This window comes from Ciconia boyciana, chromosome 8 (genome assembly GCF_034638445.1).
Source record: "Ciconia boyciana chromosome 8, ASM3463844v1, whole genome shotgun sequence".
Classification (NCBI taxonomy): Eukaryota; Metazoa; Chordata; class Aves; order Ciconiiformes; family Ciconiidae; genus Ciconia; species Ciconia boyciana.
In genome coordinates, this window is record NC_132941.1 from 54,566,743 (window position 1) to 54,587,933 (window position 21,191).

Here is a 21,191-nt window from a genome sequence, read left to right on the forward strand (position 1 = left end):
ATCAGCCTTTTTTCTGGTCTTGGTCATCCGAGTCATAATCCTAGATTAAGCCTAAGGGTTAAACAACCAGGTTTTTTGTTAGCTGCCTGACCTCCAAGTTAATAGATGCATGAGGAAAGAGAAACATTCATTTCCAGTGATAGACAAATTAGATGCTGTTCTGTTCAAAGCCTCATTATTTTTCAGGAAATCAAAAGTGAGGTTCAAACAGTGATTTAGACCTTAATTCAGTTCCCACTGACTGCAATCAGAGGCAGCTCCAGCCCTTAATCATCATGCGCATTAACTAATAACCATTATAAAAATGTTAACAATAACAAGACTATTTGTGTCCTGATTAATCCTTAGCTTTGCTTGACAAAGTCTGTAACAATTCTTGAGCTAGAAAAGGTTTGGATTTTTTCATTCTCCTTTGCTGAGGACTGGAAGTTTCAAAGAAGACTCTGAGCCAGCATTGCTTTCACCTCTTCTCCATTTCTAATAACATTTATGGGAAGGTCTTTTTCTCCTAAACATTCAACTTCCATTTAAAATCTCTGCTTCCTGATAATTGACACCAAGTGGGTGGGAAGGGAGTACCTTCCTAGGGCATTTTGCCTTTACCTGCTGTCATCAGCAGGTTTAGGGCCAAAATACTGAGCCTGCTAGTTACAATTCAGTTCAAGATAGATAGATGCCAGTGACAAACAGCTCTAAAAATCTGCAGAAGGACTAAGCTTGTAATTTGGCATATCTCCTTTTTATTCTTTTTTATTCAAGCAGGCTTTAAGCACACCTGGAACTGGGCTGTTGCAGAAGACACAGTACAGCTTTGTCAGTGCATTCCTCCTCCTGACCTCACACAGCCCCATGGGGATGTGAACTGTCCAAAGAAACAAGGATTATATTCCACAGATTTGAACACTTTGTCTCTTCAGAGACACCCAACAATGGTATTCATCCAGCAAAGAACTTGCCCTAGTTAAAGCCCGTGAGTCTACAGTCAGGTGCTTTGTGTCACAGTGCTATTCTAACCCCAACAAACACCTCTATTGCATCTTCTCAGGCAAAGACAGCTAATTCAGAATGAGATGTCTCACTGATGGATGGGATGTGATTGTCACTGTTGTTTTCACTTGTGATATGAGCCATAATTTACATCAAACTCTTAAATGTCTTAAGAGCAGCATATAAATATCTGGACCCACCAAGCCCTGAAAGTTAGAAGGCTACAACTGTAGTGACCTGCATATTACTTAGTCTCACACTATGTCAGCCAGTACTAGGACTGCAAAAGCTTCAACTCAAGGTAGAATTAAGCCATCAATTGTCCCAAGGACGTACAAAACAAGGATAGCTGAAACATGACTTGTGATAAACATTATTCATCTACTCAAGGGCTTCCTTTCTTTTGATATCTCCTAACCCTTGCAAATTAGAAATGTGATGACAAATGAAGATGAAAACTAAGGCCCAGAGAATCTAAGGGAGTTCCTAAAGTCAAATAGGATATCTGAGGTAGAGGCAAGAACCATACCCAGGTCTTCCTATCTGCTAGAGCTTTCTTCATACCTTAGAAAATACACATTCCATTGCTTTGACATATAATAGGCTTAATTTACTTGTGACAGCACAAGATCACAGTCAGGTCCATAATATTAAATGATAACATGAACAATCAGTTGCAAAGGACGGGCAAAATACAAATACATATCTGCTCAAATCAATATTAGCTGTACACAGCTGACATCAAGAAACATATCACTCCCATCTGGATTCTGCTGAGAGCTTACTGACCAGAATTTTTTAATGTCACATTTTATTGTATCATGCTGTCTTGTTCCATGGTAGCCCTGTGATATTTCTCTATACATCCCTTCATACCACCTGAAAAGCCACGTAAAGTAATATTCATCTTAACTAGTTATACACTATAGATATTTGACTCTGAGTTAATCACACTCAACTCTCTTTGCAGGCAGTGAGGAGAAACAGGCAGGTTTGCACTGTGGTTCATCTGAACGGTATTAGAGATGACTTCATGAGAAGACAAACTTTATCCTAGAAAGAGCTGTTTCTCTCCATCGAATATAAGATGTCTGGACACCTACACTACAGACACCCACATGTGATCACATAAAGGTCCCAAAGCAGGTAACACAACAGACCTGAAATATGCTTATTACCTACATTTAAAAACATGAATTACAGATAAACTATGGATTGTCAGTAGAGGGGAAAGAGAACGTCCTGGGCTGCCTTCTCTCTGGGAGACTAATGTTTCATATAGCTTACCTCAGCTTTATTATTTACTATATGGCATGTAAAAGCCTAGGAGACATTCAGAAATGCAATATTGACCACAATGAGCATATACAGGAGATAAATACCAAGCTCTTGGTTGCACTACACCTGAGAACACACACTCTGTAGGAAGATAGACATATCCTTTTACATGCATAGGACAATGAGTTCTTAAAGCATCTACTGGAAACAAGGTGTTAGGAACTGTGGAATATACATCAGAAATCTTAAATTTTTAGTATGTCAACCAGATCTATCACAACACTACCGAGCATGCAGCTACACTATTAGCGGGTTTTCTTGGCTTTTTCATTTGGTTGGAGGAAAAAAGGATCATCCTTATAAGCTGAGGAGGACAATGTACTTCTACAAGCCTGAGTATTATTAACAGTGTTAAGCCCATGGCATCAGTATGAAACAAAATGAATAAACCTAACTGATTACAAAGAAATTATAGTCCTGACTGATGATCGGATTTGAAGTTTCTTACACCAAAGCTCGAGTGACCAATAAATACATGCTTCACACACGGAAGAAGGAAACTACATGCTGGATTTGCCCTAGATAACACCAAAGCCTCAAACTCACTGTTTCTAACTTGATACAACTGCCCACTCTACTTCATTATCTTTTGTGCACAAGGTCAATGCAACCTGGTCAATGTGCACGTCACAAGCTAAACAAGGAAAAGTGCTGCTCATTCAATAGCTTATAAACCAAGCACCCTGCAAAGAACAGGGGTACAGATGAACAATGCTCTGGGACCCACTCAGTTACTGATTTCTCTCAGAAATTTCTCTAAAAATAAACAGCAGTCCAAAACTTTGCCATGACCTATTCTGAGCAACTTTTGTTAGCTATGCCGGCAGCACTTTCTTCTCATATTTCTCAGTTTTATTCTTCCCTTTCAGTATCCGTTCTCAAAGACCAATCACTCATATATCCACAAACTTTTCTTCTTGCCATGGTCTATGTTTTTGTTTTATGGTAAAATGCCAGCATGCCCTTTGTCCATCCCTTTAATCTCAGGCTTTCTGTAATACTCCCTGAAACTTCAGTACACCAGGGATATGCTTGCAACACTTTCTGCTGAACAGCTCCTATTGTATTTTTGTGATTAGCTTTTTGTGTTTTGTTGGTATAATTGTCTGGATGTTTTGAAAAAAGAAAAAGGAAAAGAGGGGAGGGGGAAAAAAAAAGGACAAAAAAAATCTTTTGGGAAAATGAGGATTTAAAAAAGCCAAGGGGAGTGCAAGGCAGTGACCCCACTGGCTTTACGCAGAAGATGCTCACATTGTGAAAAATGTAGAACCCTCACAGTCTTATTACAAAGTTGCTTCCTAAAATTTTAATCACCGTCAAGCCTGCTAAGTAGTCATCTGCACTTGAGAGCTTCGCAAATCAATATCAGTGGCTGCAGCACAGTAATTACTCTGAATGCAAATTCTACATGCACCGTGAGAAGCAGCACAGGGAAAAGACCCCAAATCATCCTCTGGTTTAGAACTAGGCTGCACTAAACAAAAGCAGCCTGGCACTGCCCATTGCACAGCAAATGCTAGTTAGCATATTTCTGTAGTGACCAACCCCTTGCCATCTCTCTGTCTGAAACATTTCTAAAACCTTGGCTTCCTTGGCCTGTCAGGTCTTTTGAGCCAAGGAAATTCAATAGAGATCCTGTTATCCTGAGGTTTCCACCTCTTCTATCTTTTTTTCACTTCTAGGGACAAAAGCAATTGTTTATGGATGCTGGGAACTGATGAGGCTTGCAAGGCAGTCAGACCACTCAGAACTGCAAAAAGGCATCATTGTGAAGACAGCAAAAGCTTCCACTTGGTGTACTTAATTTCAAACTACCATTTTTCATAAACAAAGAACTCTAAGCACCAGACAATAAGGGCTCAATCTCAAGGGCTTGTGCGTTCTGGAAAGTAACTTTGGGTGCCTTTGGTTTTGGACACTTGACTTCAGACACGGTCACACCATATCTGGGACTACAAGAAACCTGATGGCAAATTTTTCATATGTATTCCTTGTATCACACATGCTCACAGCAGCCAAGATCAAAGGTCTTTTAGGCTAAGCAATAAAAGACAATGTTATTTTACAGAATCCTCACTGCAAATGCCCCAGAATGAAAGGCTGGAGAACAGAAATGCTACTATGCCCTTTTCACAGACAGAATCAGTGCAAATGTTGTTCGTTCTTTATATGAGGACAGAGATGTTATGCAGCTTTCCCATGTCCCAGAGGAAATGAACAAGTGCAGAATCAGGACTCCTACAACCATCCCTCACCTTCTTTTGGGGGTAAACAGGTATGATTTGTTCATGCAGCAGATAAATGACAGATAACAGCATGACTCTACTGAGGTGGGTGGAATGAGATCCACATAGTTCTGGCCATTTTGAGCTTATCGACACTGACTCAGAGTAGGTTAGAAGTGGCTGCAATGCAATACCAAACAGAAAAGTGACACATCGCTTGGAAAACCCAGTTTGACCCCTCATCATTAAAAATGCTCATTTGCCTCTCTGCCCTCTCTTTCCCTTCCTGCAACCTGTTCCAATTCTCTTTCTGGACATTAGACTCTAGTTACATTCTGCAGATGACTTTGTGCTTAATGTGTTATTTATTTTGAGATGTCTTCTGACCTTCAGCATTCGTTTTTCCCAGCCCCAATTTGAGCACACCTCCATCTCCACGTATACTGCATTACACAGAAAGACTAATTAGCTGCAACAGACAGGTGGAAGAGAGAACATACTTTCAGAGATCCTTATGCCAAAGTTGTTCTATGAACATAAATATTCTAACAAGCTTTATCCTGTCACAATAGAGCTATAAAGTTGCTCTGTTCAGCACATGATAATGGCTTTGTAATTCAATTATTGGTAGAATTTGCCTTTGGGGATTTATCTTCCTTTAGCCTCAGCACTCATGCGAATCCCTTATCATAAATCTTGCCTATGCAAAACCAGCTCCCACACTGCCTCTGGGACACATCCTGCCACTTCATGTTAAAAAATTGACAGCTTATTCCAACTTAGTGAATGGCAGGTTTTTGTTTTTGTTTTAAAGGACAGAATGAAAACAACAACAGTGGATGACGTTCATGGAGTCCTCAATAGCATCAATTTTTTGGTTGGACTGATGCTTCTGTAACACTCTAAATCCTAATTGCCATTCATAAAAATAGTAACATGTAGCACTGAACAGGGAGCTTTTTGTCCAAAGATACAAAAGTATTTTACAATCAACCTTTAAGTAACCTTCCCTGCATGCTACTGATTTGCTCAAGACCTATGGAAAAGTACAAGACAAGCAGACCAAGTTAGAAATAGGGGTTGAGGAAAATTTTTGTTCTCAGCTTTATAGATAAACTCCTCTGATTAGTCAAGAGCACAGGAACCTCATTGATTTGACCAAGATCACAGAGTTGTTATGTGGCAGAGACAAAAATAGAGCCTGAGTGTCCTCCAGGCTCTTTTTTCTTTTACTACTGTATTGACTCCATGAGGACTCTGCAGATACCCTCTGTTCCTTTTTACCCTCTGTCAGTGAATCTGCCCCAGGGAGCTCAGTGTGGGAGGGAATTCTTGTGGTTTCTTTAGTTCAGTCCCTATATGTGAAATTTTACAGATTTTAGTATTCCTGGCACATGCTTTAAAGATAACTTTCTAGCTTTAACATCTCTTAACCATATTCTCCTGACATGTTTTAGAAACAAAGGGCCAGATTCCAGACAGGCATAAATCAGCACTTCATTTCTTTATATCTGGCCAATAAATCTCCCCTGACAATAATCTAATTAGATTTTCCCTGCTACATCTCTGCACTATTCTTTCTCACATTGTCCAGTTAGATGAAATTATATAATTTTGTGCAATTCAACTGGCAGCCACTGGGCCAAATCCATCCTATGGTATGCTTTACTCAGTTTGTCACCTTTACTCTAGAACTGATGGAAAATAGCAGTGCAGTGAGTAAAGCCCATCTTTTCCTAGTTGTGCCACCTCACAACACTAACCCAGAAAAACAGGTGGCTGTTGCTGCTAACACTAAAATAGATGAGTAGGTAAATGGGGGTCATGGTGTGATTTCCAGGCCATGGGGAGTCGCTTCTACTCTCACCATCATTTATTACAACCCTAGAGTGGGATTATCCACAGCCTTCCACCCAATGATGTCCACATACCACACAGCTTTGAGGACAGTAGCAAACCAAGCCTTCTCCCCCACTACAGTAACACCACAGCTCTCTGTGGGAAGCTCCAGAGAGGAAACTTAGATAAAACTCTGAAATAGATGGATGTGGATTCTCAGGGAGGTAGATATCTATTGCTGGTAACACTGGGTGGGAGGAATGTCTTAAAATGAGGATCTAAACTAAGTGGATAAAATTCAGTTACCAGGATTAGATCCTGATTTTAACATAGTCCTCCTGTCCTACATCTCTTTTTCATATATTGCAGGAAACTTAAGACATCATACTGGCTTGAGCGGAGAGAAGGAGGAAGGTATCCTGTAGTTATAGCCTCTGAACTCAGCTCCCTGATATAAGGACCCAACCTACGTGATTTACTGTTTCTCTGCTAGTACAGTCTAATAGGATCACGGTTTCCCACTATGTTAAGACGCATGTTTTTGTCATCTTGTAGTGCTGTGGCCCAGTCAGTATGCTCCGGAGGAGGCCAGCAAGTAATTTACAGCAAGAGTGCAAAGTCAACTCTGGTAACACAATATGCTGCTCATTAAACATACAACAGAAAATAGCAGTGAAACCTTCCTGACACAGATCTCGACAAATCCACAGCTATGTAACTGCCTCACCTTCTCAAGGGCTGCCCTTTATAGGTGCATATGGAGAAATCAGCTTCTTAGTCCAATGCCCGCTGAAGACTGACATGTTCCAGGGTCCTGCATATTACTGAAGGCTTCTGCTACTGCGTAACCCCCAGATCAAGATTTTGAACCTGGTATATGGATGCCTGCCTACTTATGCAGATCTTCAACGGGGGGAAGTGGATGATGGGAGAGAAGTTGAAGCTCGTGGGAGTCTGTACTCATTTACAAAGTGTCTCTGGATGATTTTTTAAGATAAGTCAGCTGAACTGGGAAAATCAAAACACACCAACCTATGCCATCAATCAGACTGAGGCCTCTCAGTCCCAAAAGGCTTATTCAGGTGAATATACCTCTTCTCCCTATTCACAACTGGAGGACAAGACTCTAAGGGGAGGAAGGGGGCAGAGTCAGGTAAATGGTCAAGATCCTATTCAGTTATGACTTTTAGAATATTCAAATTACTATTTTACCACCATCTTTAGAGTCCTCATGATAATCAAATAGGGTTGAGAACACTTTTTCTCTCACATGGTGGAACTCTACCAAACTAAGGATTTGGGATTGAAGAGTTCTATTTTGCTCTGACAAATTTTGATTTGATTATGAGTAACAAGTTCTCTCAAGAGACTAGTGGGATCAGAGGATCTGGTTATTATAGACTCAGAGGACCAGAAGGCTATCAACCTCTGCTGTGTGACTTCGGGCAATTTTCTCAGCCCTGTCCAGGGAAGAAAGGTATGTATTTTGGATCTCAGTTTCTTAAGAACTAAAACTTATCATAAACTCAAAGAGTCTAAATGAGCTTTTAGCAGCAACAGAAAGAGGATGCTGCATGTCTTTTTTCTGTCCTTGCTGACTCACATGGGACTGGCAAGTTTGTATCTCTGGAAGCCAAACAGGAATAAAATCCTAATTCCCAAGGTAAATCTAAAAGATTTCAGCCTTCATTTCTATCAAAAAGATAGAGCTATATCAGAGTCCAGCTGTCTGAGCACTGTAAGCAGAGGTTTTCACCAAATCCATTGAAAAGCCAGTGGGACCTTTAGTGAACGCTGCCAACTGAGAGTATGCTTCCTTGCACTCTGGCTGGGCCGGATGAGATGAGAAAATGGTAAATGTCAGGGGCACTGAATGGTGACAAAGTGCTCTAATGTGTGTTACTCACCATCAGTAATGTTAGCAGCAGCAGCATGGTAAGGGCTAAGGAAAGGCACAGTTGCAGATTTGCTCTTCACTCTGGTCCCTGGCAGCGTTGCTTGCCTGCAGCTCATCTGTATCTTTAGGCTGGCAGCCATGAAGCTGCCGAAAAATATTAGCAAAGTAGTAGCAGCCTGTGTTGTAGAGGCTCAGACCGTCAGTCTGACTTTCTCCCAAAGACAAACTTCAACTGGAAGCAAATGTGTGGTGTTCAATTCAGAAAACAAAAAAGGATGGAAATCAAGCAAAATTCACTACTCTTGCTATTCCCCATCACTCAGTTGCTTAATTCAGGTATCCTGAAAACTGTCATGGATTCCTTTGTGATGTGTCCCTCTGGCATGTGCTCATCTCCACCATATTTAAACTATGAAATGCATATATTTTTAATTAAATTTCTAGTACATTTCAACTCATCGGGTATGGCTTGTGTGTTAGATCAAGTAGATGATTTTCTGGACAGGCTGTCACAATGTCCTTTGATTGGCATCTTCCCCGTCAGCCTCCAGCAGTTGCCCTGCAGTGATTAAAAGATCTTGTTCAGCAATACACAGCATTATTTGTAAACAGCCCAGATACCATGCCATTTAAATTGCCTCAGCCCACCTGGGTGGGCATCCAAATCTCACCAAGCCAAGATCTGACAAGAACACTGGGACAGTTCACCTGGCTTGCTCCAACTGCTTGAATATAATGAAGTTTTTAACAGGGCTTTGACACTTTTTTCCCCTTGATTTTCAGCTCGTTCAGCTGCTCCACTGAACACAGTCAGAGCTTTTAAAATACAGTCTCTTGCCTCCACTGGAAAAGAAAAGGTATATACTCTATAATTCTACTCTGAAGATTAACTTTCTTTGTGATTGCTCATAAAAGAAACACAAATATAGCCCTATCTACTCATCTGTCCTCCCAGCTGCTTACTAGTTTATCTTTTTCTCCCTTTCAGTGTGTGTGCATATCTTCGTATTGTTTGAGGGGAAAGGTTGGCTGGCTGCTTTTTTACAATGTTTGCATCCATTTTCTTCTCCTTCTCATACTTAGAAAAAAACAAGACAGAGTGGAGACATAACAACATATCTTACCAAACTGACATATCTCCTGTAATTTCTTCAGGGAATCATTAACATCATGGACCCATGACCCTACTGGAAATGAGATATACTATGAAATGTTTTTACTTCTAATCAGCCTGTTACACCTATGTACTGCATGAAAGTCGAGAGCTGTGTTTTTTGTCTAATTAAGACAGTCATCTTAGAACCATAGAATGGTTTGGGTTGGAATGAACCTTTAAAGATAATCTAGTCTGACCCCCTGCCATGGGCAAGGACATCTTTCACTACATCTGGTTGTTCAAAGCCCCATCCATCCTGACCTTGAACACTTCCAGGGATGGGGCCTTCACAACTTATCTGAGCAAGTGTCTCACCACCCTCATAGTAAAGAATTTCTTCCTTATATCTAATGTAAATCTACCCTCTCGAAGTTTAAAACTGTTACCCCTTGTCCTATGACTACAGTCCCTGCACCAGTAGAGTCTCTCCATTTTTCTTGTAAGCCCCCTTTAAATATTGAAAGGCTACAATAAGGTCTCCCTGGAGCCTTCTCTTCTCCAGGCTGAACAACCCTAACTCTCTCAGCCTTTCTTTATAGGAGAGGTGTTCCAGCCTTCTCATCATTAAAGCTCTCTGATCTTCTTGAAGTATGGAGTGGTATTTCTTTTGTATTTCTCCTACTTGCTTGTCTGGGTGCAATACCCAAACAAGTAAAAAAAAAAAATCAAGACCACTGATACAGTTAATGATTATAGCTTGATGATATAATTTACTAGCTGGGCTTTTCTATTGTTCATTTTATGCTAGTTTTTAAGACACTTTTATTATTTGGTTTTATTTCTCACCCCCTGCCCTAAGTTTTTCAAGGTTAGGTTATGATTAGAATTAGCTGAGAATCTTTTCAGAAAATGTCTCTTTTTGATTAAAAAAAAATATTTTGCAGACATTTTAATGAGCTTTTTAACCTTTTATTTTTATTTTTTTAGGGCCAGCTCTAATTGTGATACCTTGACTTACTGATTTTCAGAAAATAATTTCTGGTTGAAGGCATGACTTGATCTGAGGACCAGAATAAAAATCTAGCTTTTAATGAGCAATTTCTGCATATATATTTTGGCCATATTGAACTATATGCACTTTGACTAGGTTTTTTTGCAAGGACTGGTCATGAATGTTTGGATTTGCAAGTCACAAGGTATCACTATTGAATACCTAGTACACTATATGAATTTTGACCAGATGACAGGACCACTTTAAAAAAACAAGAAAAAAAGTAAAGTAATTCCCAATATGACTGATTTGCCAATTGTGTTCATATTTGTATTCACTACAAACCAGCGTCTTTGCCAGCAAAATTCCACCACAGGAATGTATGCTGAAAATCACCAAGTATCACAAAAAAACCTCTGAATTATTAGAAAAAGCATTTATCCTACTCTTCTAACTAGCATCTACTGCATTCTTTTCCCCTAATGCCAACTACATTAGTAAACACTGTACTATCAGCAATAAGCCATGTATATTAACTTGCTGTTTCTGTATTACCCTGCTGAACTAATATTGCTTAGAATTCTCCTTTCTAGTAATTAGGGTATTTTCATAGAGCACAGTTCCAGAATTACTAAGCAACTTGATAACTTTCATGCATTTTTCTGTCACAGTACATTTAACAGCAAAATCTCAAGAACCTGCCAGAGAAATAATAAAAACCATGAAAATTGTTGATACAGTGCAGAACTGCAGTGCCTTGAGGTTGTATGCAGTGTGGGTTCTTTTATGTTTCCATCAGACCCATGACATACGGTTGACTCTCTGAGTGGATTACACTTTGCTCAGTATACCACTTTCACATACCTAGATTATGCAAACAGATATGGGATAAGATAACTGAATTACAGCAATTATTACAGGTGTCAGTTTTACAGTAGCCCATCACTAAAGCCTGCCCAGCACAAATGTGTCCTTACAACCTTTTAATGAGGTAGAGAATTACAGATCCCTTTTTCCTCCTTTTGTTTTGTTTTGTTGTGTTTGTTTTTGTTTTTTTCTTTTAAGATAAGAAAACTCCAGTTGCCTCTCGTTTTAAAGGTTTGAGTTTAACTGCTCATCCCCATCTGATCTCTTCCTCCACAGAGTGACATTACAATCTCTTTCATCACAAGTGTGTATGTCAGGGCATCACTTAGAGCTGCAGGTGGAAGAATGAAAAGGGGGAACAGAGGAGCTCTGAATAAACAAAGATTCTATTTTCATGTTAATGATTCCTTGTAATGAAACAGTGGATACAAGAATACAAAATATGTATGAGCTACAAGGAGCTGAATTGTCTCTGCACAGTGTTTTCTCAGAGTTATGCAGTAGGCATCACCAGATTGCTTTAATGTTGTTCTTCAGGGGTTTAAATTTCTCTTGGGTGGTTGTAGGAGGGGGTGTTTTACACAGCAGCCAAAAATAAGTGAATAAAAAAGAAAATTCTCTTGGAAACAGATATAAGAAATGCAGTTGTAAAAGACACTACAGTTTCTCTGACAGCATTTGCAGGCAGAGCCTCCTCAAGACTAAAACTAGCAAGCTCAGTGGTGTTTATTCACAAGACTTAGAGTGACCGACAAACTATTTACAAGACCACATGACAGAGTAAAATGGCAATTAAAATATCAGTGAGCAATCAGGAAAATGCATCTTTGCTTTCATCAACCATTCAAATCCGTTTAAAAGTCTTTAAAGCCTTCCAGATATTCCTTCCCTGTCAAAAGAAGCAGCATTAAGTAAATGCAGCCTCACAAAGGCCTGATGCCAAAGGCTTTGCTTTGTGTCTTCCTGATCTGAGAAAAGTCCCAGTATAGATAGTCCTGGAAGCAGTCTGTATTAAAGCAACTCCTCAGCCTTCCTTAGATATTGGAATATAGCCCTCATTCTCCACAGATATTATAGCCCTCTATCTCTGCACAATACAGCTGTGTCCTGGTTGATCCCTTCAAAAGCATTTGATTTAGAGAAAGCACCAGGAACAGGAGAGAATATACCCACAGTCTGTTTTCCTTGAAAAGTTGTGAATTCAGGACATTTTCCTTCACTAGTCATTTCTGCTCTTAAGAATAACTGGAAGTCAGTCTTCTGACTTTTCAGGTTGATTAGACTCTGCATATTTCCAAGCCAACTTGTATAATAATTAATTTTTAAAAAATCCAAACATATCACAGGGCACTGAGCAAGGCTCTACCCAACTTGTACATCAGCACTGGCTATACAGATGTTGCCATAGAAGTTTGGATTTCAACTGTACATCTGCACCCTCTCATGTACCAGTTCCCTTTTGCTTTTCTTGCATGGGCAGTCAGCAGTGGCCACGCTCTGAGTGCAAAGGGCTGCCCTTCCGATTCAGCACTTCAGTGCCTATATTGTCCTCAGGTACTTAGCTGCACAGAAATGGAAATGCATGGAAAAGCCCAGTGTTGCTTTCGGTGGTGTACATGTTCTCAATTACACATGCACGGCTCTGTTTTCTGCTATGAATGGTTTTGAGGACAGACAGTGTCCATATAATTGCAGCTAACAGTACTTTTTTTCCAAGGTGATGATGATCATAATAAATAAGCCAGAATGAGATGCAACACTGCCTCCACAAGTTGTATTATTTTTACTTTCGATAGCAGAAGTACAGTCAAGCTTACACTGAGGTGTGTTATGCAAGGGACATTCTGTTCAAGGTGAAAATACAGGCTTGCAGTTTCATGTTTTGTTTATGGCTGTAGGGAATTAGATGGGTGGTTGGAACATCTTTTCGTCTTTTCAACTTACTCTTTGCCTTTGAAGCTCCAAGCCTGACTTCTCTTATTTGTTAGGTTCTAAGAGGCCTTCAAAGTTTGAGCTCCATGGAAAGGGAGAATGACCATTTTCATCATTATTCTTATTGCAGGCATCCATCAGCTCAATTCACAATAAACCTCTACTGTAAGTAATGATGGGGAACTTCAAAAGGTTTGGAGTGCAGTACAGGACACAGGAATCCAGGAACAGGGACATTCTTTCCAGATCTCTGACCCTCTTTGGTGAGTACAATTTTGTTGGATGTCTCAAAGACTGGGTCCCCAGATTTCTAGGATTTTCTGCTTTTATTAGCCCAGAAAAAACAAGAGATGTTTGGGGCTGCGTGTTTGCATCTGACATTTTGAAACCCTGTTAGGAGTCCTGTAAGAAAGAAATAGGAGTGATATAAATATATATGTGCCTGTCTATCTAGACACTCACACAAAAACAAGTTTAAGTTAAAAATGGAATTTAGTTTGCAAAAGCTTCAGCTAACACAGGTTCTGAGCAGGATTAAAAAGCAGGAGCAGCAAACAAAATCTCTGTCGTATTCTTTGCAGACCAAATATAAATTCAACTTTGGAAGTAAATTTGACCTAGAGCTCTGACATCTTTCATAAATTAAAAGAAAATATTTGACTGAACCACTCCTGAATCTTGATATGTTCAAAACCTGTGGTTTTGGCACAAACTTTTAGTTTAGAAGCTTCCACAGGGGTCTCATTTTAATCATCTGGTTCAGCTGCTCCTGATTTCAAGATGACTATTTTATCAAAAACTTATCTTTTAAAGGCCAGATTACCAGGACATGAGCCAGCTTCTGCTCACAGGTGGGATACTGCCTCCATAAAAAGCTGATCAGAAGTCTCATAGATTTACACCAGTGTAAGCAAAAAGAAGAGTAAGCTGAAATATAAAAAAATAAACTTATCTTTGATTTAGACTATGACAACCATATTTGCAGGAAAACAGTCCAGTGTCTCCTTCCTTCCTCAGTTTTCTTTTCCACATAAGTCAAAGTTACACTAATTGCTATTGCATGACAGCATGGAGGTGTTCCAGATAAGTATTTTACTGCAAGCGTGGTTACAGAGCTTTACACTGGGTATGCAAATCATTGCTATGGAAAGCAAATGCAAAGAGATCTGCCTGCAATCAGAATCACGAGAAGAGAATCAGTACACCAGAATCACTGGGTAAATCTGTGATGACTAAAACTGAAGGAGATGAGACTCAAAATAGAAAGAAGTTTGCTAGTAGTGAAGAACTGCAGAATAAAGTTTGGACCTACATCCAGGGGTTATTTTTCAGTGGCTGTGGCCACTACAAGTGTTTGAATCTGAAGTCAAATCATCCATTACAGACACCTCATATATTAAAAATTGTGAGATGCTCAGATTCTATCATAACCATGTAGGCTATTACCCTATGTGAATTTAGATACAAATTGCATAGCATAACTTAATGCAGCAAAGAGTTAAGCTTGCATCAATGACAAAGAGCTATGATACTTCTTTAAGGTAACTTTGGCATCAAACTTGCAAACGTTTTGCCATTTCAGAGATTCAGCAAGAGGAACTTACACATGGCTGATTCATACAGCTTGAAATCTGACTGGGAATCTTGCACTGCTGCTTAGAAGCAATATTGCAGAATGATTTAAGCTCATAATGAAGAACTGTGTGTGTCTAGTTCAATGGTCATTACCTTGCTCACTTTCAAGGACTGAAGTAGGTCTAACAGCAGTTAAAAGCATAACACCAGTCACTGGAGGATGCCCACTGTTACCCGTGGCAGAAATGCTAGTATCCTCAAAGACTCCAAGACTTCAGTCTTTGGTTCTCACTGGTAGCAGAACCAGATCGATCTCTTCTTTGTATTTGGTGCAAAAACAGTTTATGCTGAACAGAGTTGCGTTCAAACTCAAAATGTTCACAGGAAATTGCAGAACTCTCCCCTCCCAAATCAATGTTTTCTTCAGGCTATTATTCAGTATATTTCAGTTGTGTATCTTCCTTAGATCAAAGACCCCATTTTCAAGTGCTGTATAAACGCATAACAGGAGAAATAATGCTCCTTTCATACCAGTTCTAAATTAAACTCAACAAATCAGCAGTGCAGATTGCATTCAGCCACATTGCCTTCAAGGCCCCGTTTCAACATCACTGTACCTATGGGGAAGCTGTGTCTAGGAAACGAGGAAGAGGTTTTTGCTCTTACCAGTAGAACCTGTTTGGTGCAACTCCCTCATGAAGAAGCAGCCATCTTCTGCCAAACTCCACTGAACTGAATAACTAGGGACAAAAACAAACAGTCATGAATCAGAGTAAAACACAAAGATAATAGAGAAATTAATCTGAAGAAGCCTGTATCAATTCTGAGACAGTGACTTGGACTTCTACTTCCTCCAGTCTCAAAGGGACATACCTGGGGCAGCTGAAAAGTGTCTGCGGTGCTTTTTATTGGCAGAGGCAATATGAGCTGTGTGACATGGGACACAACCGGTATTTCCTGAGGGATCAGTGTATGGGTACACCGAACAACCTGCCATGACCGAAAACTCATCATCTAGCTCTTCGTGGCACTCCCAAGCAATAAAATTGTGCAGTGTGGGAAGGCTGCCTTTATTTTTTTAAACTTGTGGCGGACACCAAATGTACAGCATAACACAGCAGTCTGATATCCTAGCCTAGCTGTGACAACAGATATACACAGTTGCCTTCCTTAATGTTATGTTAGAAGGTCATTCTCTTTCCAGTTACCAGTATCCATCCCTAGAGAGCTTGTTCAATTTGGCACCAAAAAAAGTACTCTAACGTGTCCAGACTTCTCTTGCAGGACTGAATAAGTTTAAATAGCACAAGTTACTTGTACCATGGAAACCCGCTATTCTCCTTTTGCTCCTGTCCTTCTCCTGCAAACAACGTGACACCTTCTCCTAGTCTGGTTACACAAACAATATCCAAATACATCAATCATTTCAGAAAATCTTTCCATGATAAATACCAAACCAGACCGAGAAAGGTCAGCAAAAACACATGTTACAGGTATTATAAATACTTTGACATGTCTTTGTGGAATGATATACAAATGTTACTGTTATAGAGCACTTACAAACAGCTTTTCTCTGTAAATGCTGCCATCAGGTAATTCTCAGAAGGATAGTAGAGGGAAGGATCACTTGGGTTCTGTCTTTCTTTTGTTTATTTAACTTCAAATTTCTCATATGGAAGCACTGAGAGGCTGTCAGCCTATACTTTTCTTGCAGATTCATCCTATTTCCCCTCCTTCCCTTGCTTGAGAGACTTGGTCAGTCCCTATTTCTGGCAAGGAAGATGTTGGACCCCTTTTTTGAACTGTGACTTGCCTTTTCATGACACCACTTTAGGGATCTTGCATAAAATGCAAGCAATCTGAATCTTTATGTGCAAACCTTGACAAATTTTTTTTGGAACGAGTAGTAGCAGTGGATTAGCAGGGATGAGAAAGATGGATGCCTGTGAGAATGACTGAGAAAAAGAAGCTGATTTTAAAGCTTTGGGTTGCTCAGAAAGATGATTTGAATGTATTTTAAGAATGATGAGACTGGGATGTAAGAAACCTTGAGATCTACTTCTTATTCTGCATTACATTCCCAATGCAAACCTCCCTCTATCCCTCCACTTCCCTACTATAAAACCTTGGAAGGACATGGAGAAACTAATTACAACCGCTTTTTGGTAAACAGTAGACTGGCATATGTTGAAATCTACTCTAAAATATAAAACTAAAATAAAACTAAAATAAAATATAAAACTAAAATATAAAACTAAAAATTCACCTCTTTTTCTCATCTCCCTTCCTCTTGAACACTGTCAAAGAACAGAGAGGGAAGAAGGCAGAGGGGATAGAAGATAACGAGAGTAAGAAAAGGAAAAACAGTTTAGCTTTGTGGATAGAAATGCATCCACTTTTAAAACTTCAGTGGTGAGTCTGTTATTTTTCCTTAAGTAGAAGATTCTAGATAGATTTTTATTTGAAACTTTAGGAGACCCTAGCTATAACTAAGGAAAACTTTATTTTTTGACAATTAAAGAAAATCTTTTGGAACATTTAACAATGACTTTTGTAAAGTGCTTTGAGGTTACCTAATCAAGAACTTTACCATTATAGGAGGTATTTTTCCCCCTTCACATTCAAAATCAGTTTCTAGACCTGCTTTTTTAATTGCTGCAAAAATAAAAACATAGTAACAACAAGCTACTGTCAATCTGTCTCTCCAATGTCAATGTTTTCCTTTTCATGACAAAGTAGTTTCTTCCGTGCCAAGTAATGTGTCTTTGACATAGAGTAATTTAAGTTTTCATAAAGTTCAGAACATCCTTTAATTAAGAACAGGGAGCAATCCAAACAACTCAACAAACACCTCTGTGTTTGCAGACCAGGGATATGTAGGATGTAAGCTTTCCAGGGACACTTATGTTCAGATGCATGAAATCATTACAGTAAATCTTGTTTTCCCCCTTTTGTATCTCTCACCCTACTCCCTCTCTAGTTTCCCTGAGCACAGCTTTCAGCAGGTTATCCCCTCTCTGAATTTACTGGTGATAGTAACAGCATCCAGAATGAATTAATTACAGCCTGCAAAAGCTTTCTCTGTGCTTGTGTAGCATTCTCCTCCATGCCTGCAGTCCCACTGCAGTGCCAGGTGGTTGAACGGCCCCAGTGCCACAGTTTCCCTCTGGCTCTTTCAGCACAACTCTTCAGCGGGGCTGTTCACCTGGTGCATTCGACAGCTCCCCCAGCAGAACAGAAGCTGTGATGCTGCACAGCACCCAGGGAGCCCTGCTTTCTTTTAGTGTGTGCCCTGAATGAGACATGATTCAGGCAAAAAGTGGAGAAATGCAAGACTTTATAAGTTTGTTTCAAAGGGAGGAAATGGATATAGCAATTCTACTGTCAGGATTGGCCTCTCAAATTAGAAGCCAGTGCCCAGTGAGCTGGAAACAGTGTGTGAGAAAAGGCAACAGCTCTCAAAGGGAAATATCAGCTCCCTGGGAACACATGCCCAAAGCTCTCATTGTCTTTTATGAGACACTTTAATAACCAGGCTTTAGAAGGTTTTTCCTCCTTCACCATTATCTCAGCACCAATCTCAGCCTTCACTGACTCACGGCAGCACAAGCAGCACTAAGGTATCTTTAGCATAGGGGGAATTCCCCACCTTATGTGTCACTGCCCAAAAAAAGAAAAAAAAACCAAAACCTTTGCAGTCAGGATTTTTTCAGATATTTTATTCTAAGTATCATTCATTTTAGACTGAGTTTATTTAGCTGGACCAGAAAAAAAGAAATATTTGGAGGCTAGGTTTTTGTCAAGTATCAGTTATGATACAGCTGGGATTATTTTTCCCCATTTAGCAATTATAGTGCTTGTATGGGTATTTTTTAAACCCGGCATCATATTTTGTTGTTGTTATAAAAGCCCTCTCTCTCCTGGGACTTCTTGTGACAGACTCGTGCATGCAGTCCCTTCAGAGATGACATTTTATTTTCTTTGGCAAGCACTGCCGTCTGATGACAATTTTCATTATTAGGCTGAAATTAGATAATGTTCTTTGTTACACTTCTTTTTCAACCACAAATAGAAAAGGAACCTATTACAATTGCAATGTATGTTTTCATCTGAGGGCCAAGTAGTGATCTGACATTTCTGTTTTAACTGAGACAAAACTATCATGAAGTACAGATCTTGTATTGATCTCTCACATTTGAGCCTTGTTCATCAGGGAATAATTCTCTTCTTGCTTCCTCTTCTCTTGTATACTTATTTTTCTGTGTAATACCTGAGTACTTAACAATCACTAATAGTCTGGTTTTGCTTTGTTTTGCTTTTTTAAATCCTAATATTCTGTGAAGTAGAAACCTACCACCTGCCTCTTTCAGATGGGAAAACAGAAATGCAAGGGAAAAGGAACGGCAGTCCCAAGGTTACAAATACCTTCTGAGACTGAGCAGAGATTCAAATAAATCCTCTGAACTGCAAGACAATCTCCCAGCTATAGAAAGAGCCTTCTTGCAACATGACACTACTATCTTCTGGAGTAGGGAAAGCTGACATATGAAAACTGAACTTCTTTCCTTATCTACACCAAACAATATCTGTATGCTACTCACCCTCTCTGTTATTTGTTTCCCAACCTGTGTGAGAAGAATAAGAGCTGCTCATGTATTTCATAGTGATAGCGTAAGCTTCATCTTAAAATGCTTTGGGGTATCTGAGTAACAGCAGGATACACTTGCCATGTAATCTTCTCTTTCCCTTCTAATTTCCTGATCTTTCCAGCACTAATTTTAGACTTGAGTAATTTTTTTGCATTTTGGGCTATATCCATTGATTACATCTTCAATTTGAGACAGTCAAAACATTCTTTATTATATAGATATTTTTAAAAACAAAAAATATTGTTTGTAAACTAAGGATAACTTTCCTATAATCCAATGAAAATGCGGAAGAGAAATAAAATATTTTAGAAATGTTTGTAGTTAAAAAAACAAAGCATTTGATGAAGAGGAAGAAGCTGTATGTATAAAATCTTAGTGAACGTAAAATATTTAACAGAAATTAGTTAAAACTGATTGGCTTATTTACTTTAGTTTGACAGTTTGCACTATAAAAAATAACTAAATTCCAGAAAATGTAGGGAGAAAAAATGTTTTTCCAAAATGTTCCATGAAGAATAACTGGAATTTTATTTGACTCAGCTGATCTAGACCACAACATCACTTCTAGAAGGGAAAGTGTGTACTAGGGAAGAGGAAAAAGAACTCTACATTTTTCTTTACTTCAGCTCTGGAAAACCTCTCCAAAGCAGAAAGCTCTCAAGATCTTAGCTTCATAAAACCCTGTATTTTTTGGAGGGTTCTGGATACATTCTGCCACACATCCATCTTTGCCCTTCTGCCCTGTATTGCATAGAATGAACACTTGTATTGTTTCATAATCTACCCGTGTGCTAGTTCACAGCTGTAAAAGAGCTCTGGCCCCTTCCATCATTTGACTAGATCTATTTTATTCTTCCCTGGTTCACCTATGTATTGTACCTCCTACACATCTTCCCATCACTCAGATTTCTAAGCTCTTTAGAGCAGAAATCATCTCTGTAGCATGTGTTTACACAACATAAAGGTTGCTGGGGCTCTCAGTATCTATTATAAATACAAGGAAATTATAAGTGCAGATAAATGTAAGGCCAAGTTTTTCCCATAATAAATACTTCAGTAAAAGGTTCCCCTATTCAGAATGGTGAAATTAGGTGATTTTCCCATATTATTTCTAATATTTTTGGTTTTCATCCACAAAGCAGTACAGCAATCCAGCACTTTTGTACTTTCCTCTGGAACGAGGTGGCTACTGTTGGAAACATTGGATAAGACAAAACAATGGTTCTGCCATAAGATTTCCACATTACACTGGCTTCAAAAATAGCTTTTCAAACATAACCACATGGAAAGACTTAAAAATAAGGGTTAATATTCACAAGGCCTTTGTGTGGAAGGCCCTTTCCATCCCTGGCACAGGTGCTGGTAACCTAGAAAGGATATCTAACATCATGCAGAAAGTGAGACGTTGCAGAGCCTGGGAGAAACACCTTTTAACATGCAAATTCCTTATTACTTTTCACCTTCAACAATATGCATCAAAGAGAATCAAGTTTGCTGGAAAACTGGCTTGGTTGATTAGTGGTGCTCTAAATATTAACACAAATAGAGTAGATTGCTGCAGGAGTAATGCTGTAGGGAAAGGGGAAGTTACTCACATAGGTTAATGTTAGCTTTATGCAAACTAGCTCCCTGGTTTTGTCTGCAGTCTGTCAAAAGAGATAGGCTTTTCCAGAGGATGATTCAAAGTGGCTAATGCTTACCACTATAGAGAATCTTTTTTCCTCTCCATTAATTTTAGATGGGATTAGCCTCCCTCAGCTAACATTAGCCCAAGTGAATAGTCCTCTAAATGTTG

General features: G+C 39.3%; 1 protein-coding gene across 2 annotated transcripts in view; it reads right to left on the reverse strand.

The window, feature by feature from the left end:
- Positions 1 to 21,191, reverse strand: part of SORCS1 (sortilin related VPS10 domain containing receptor 1) — a 307,612-nt gene that overhangs the window by 91,627 nt on the left and 194,794 nt on the right. For both annotated transcript variants that reach the window (XM_072869717.1, XM_072869716.1), the window contains exon 5: positions 15,414 to 15,487. In XM_072869717.1, the coding sequence (XP_072725818.1) occupies positions 15,414 to 15,487 (74 nt within the window). The remainder of the gene's footprint in view (positions 1 to 15,413; positions 15,488 to 21,191) is intronic.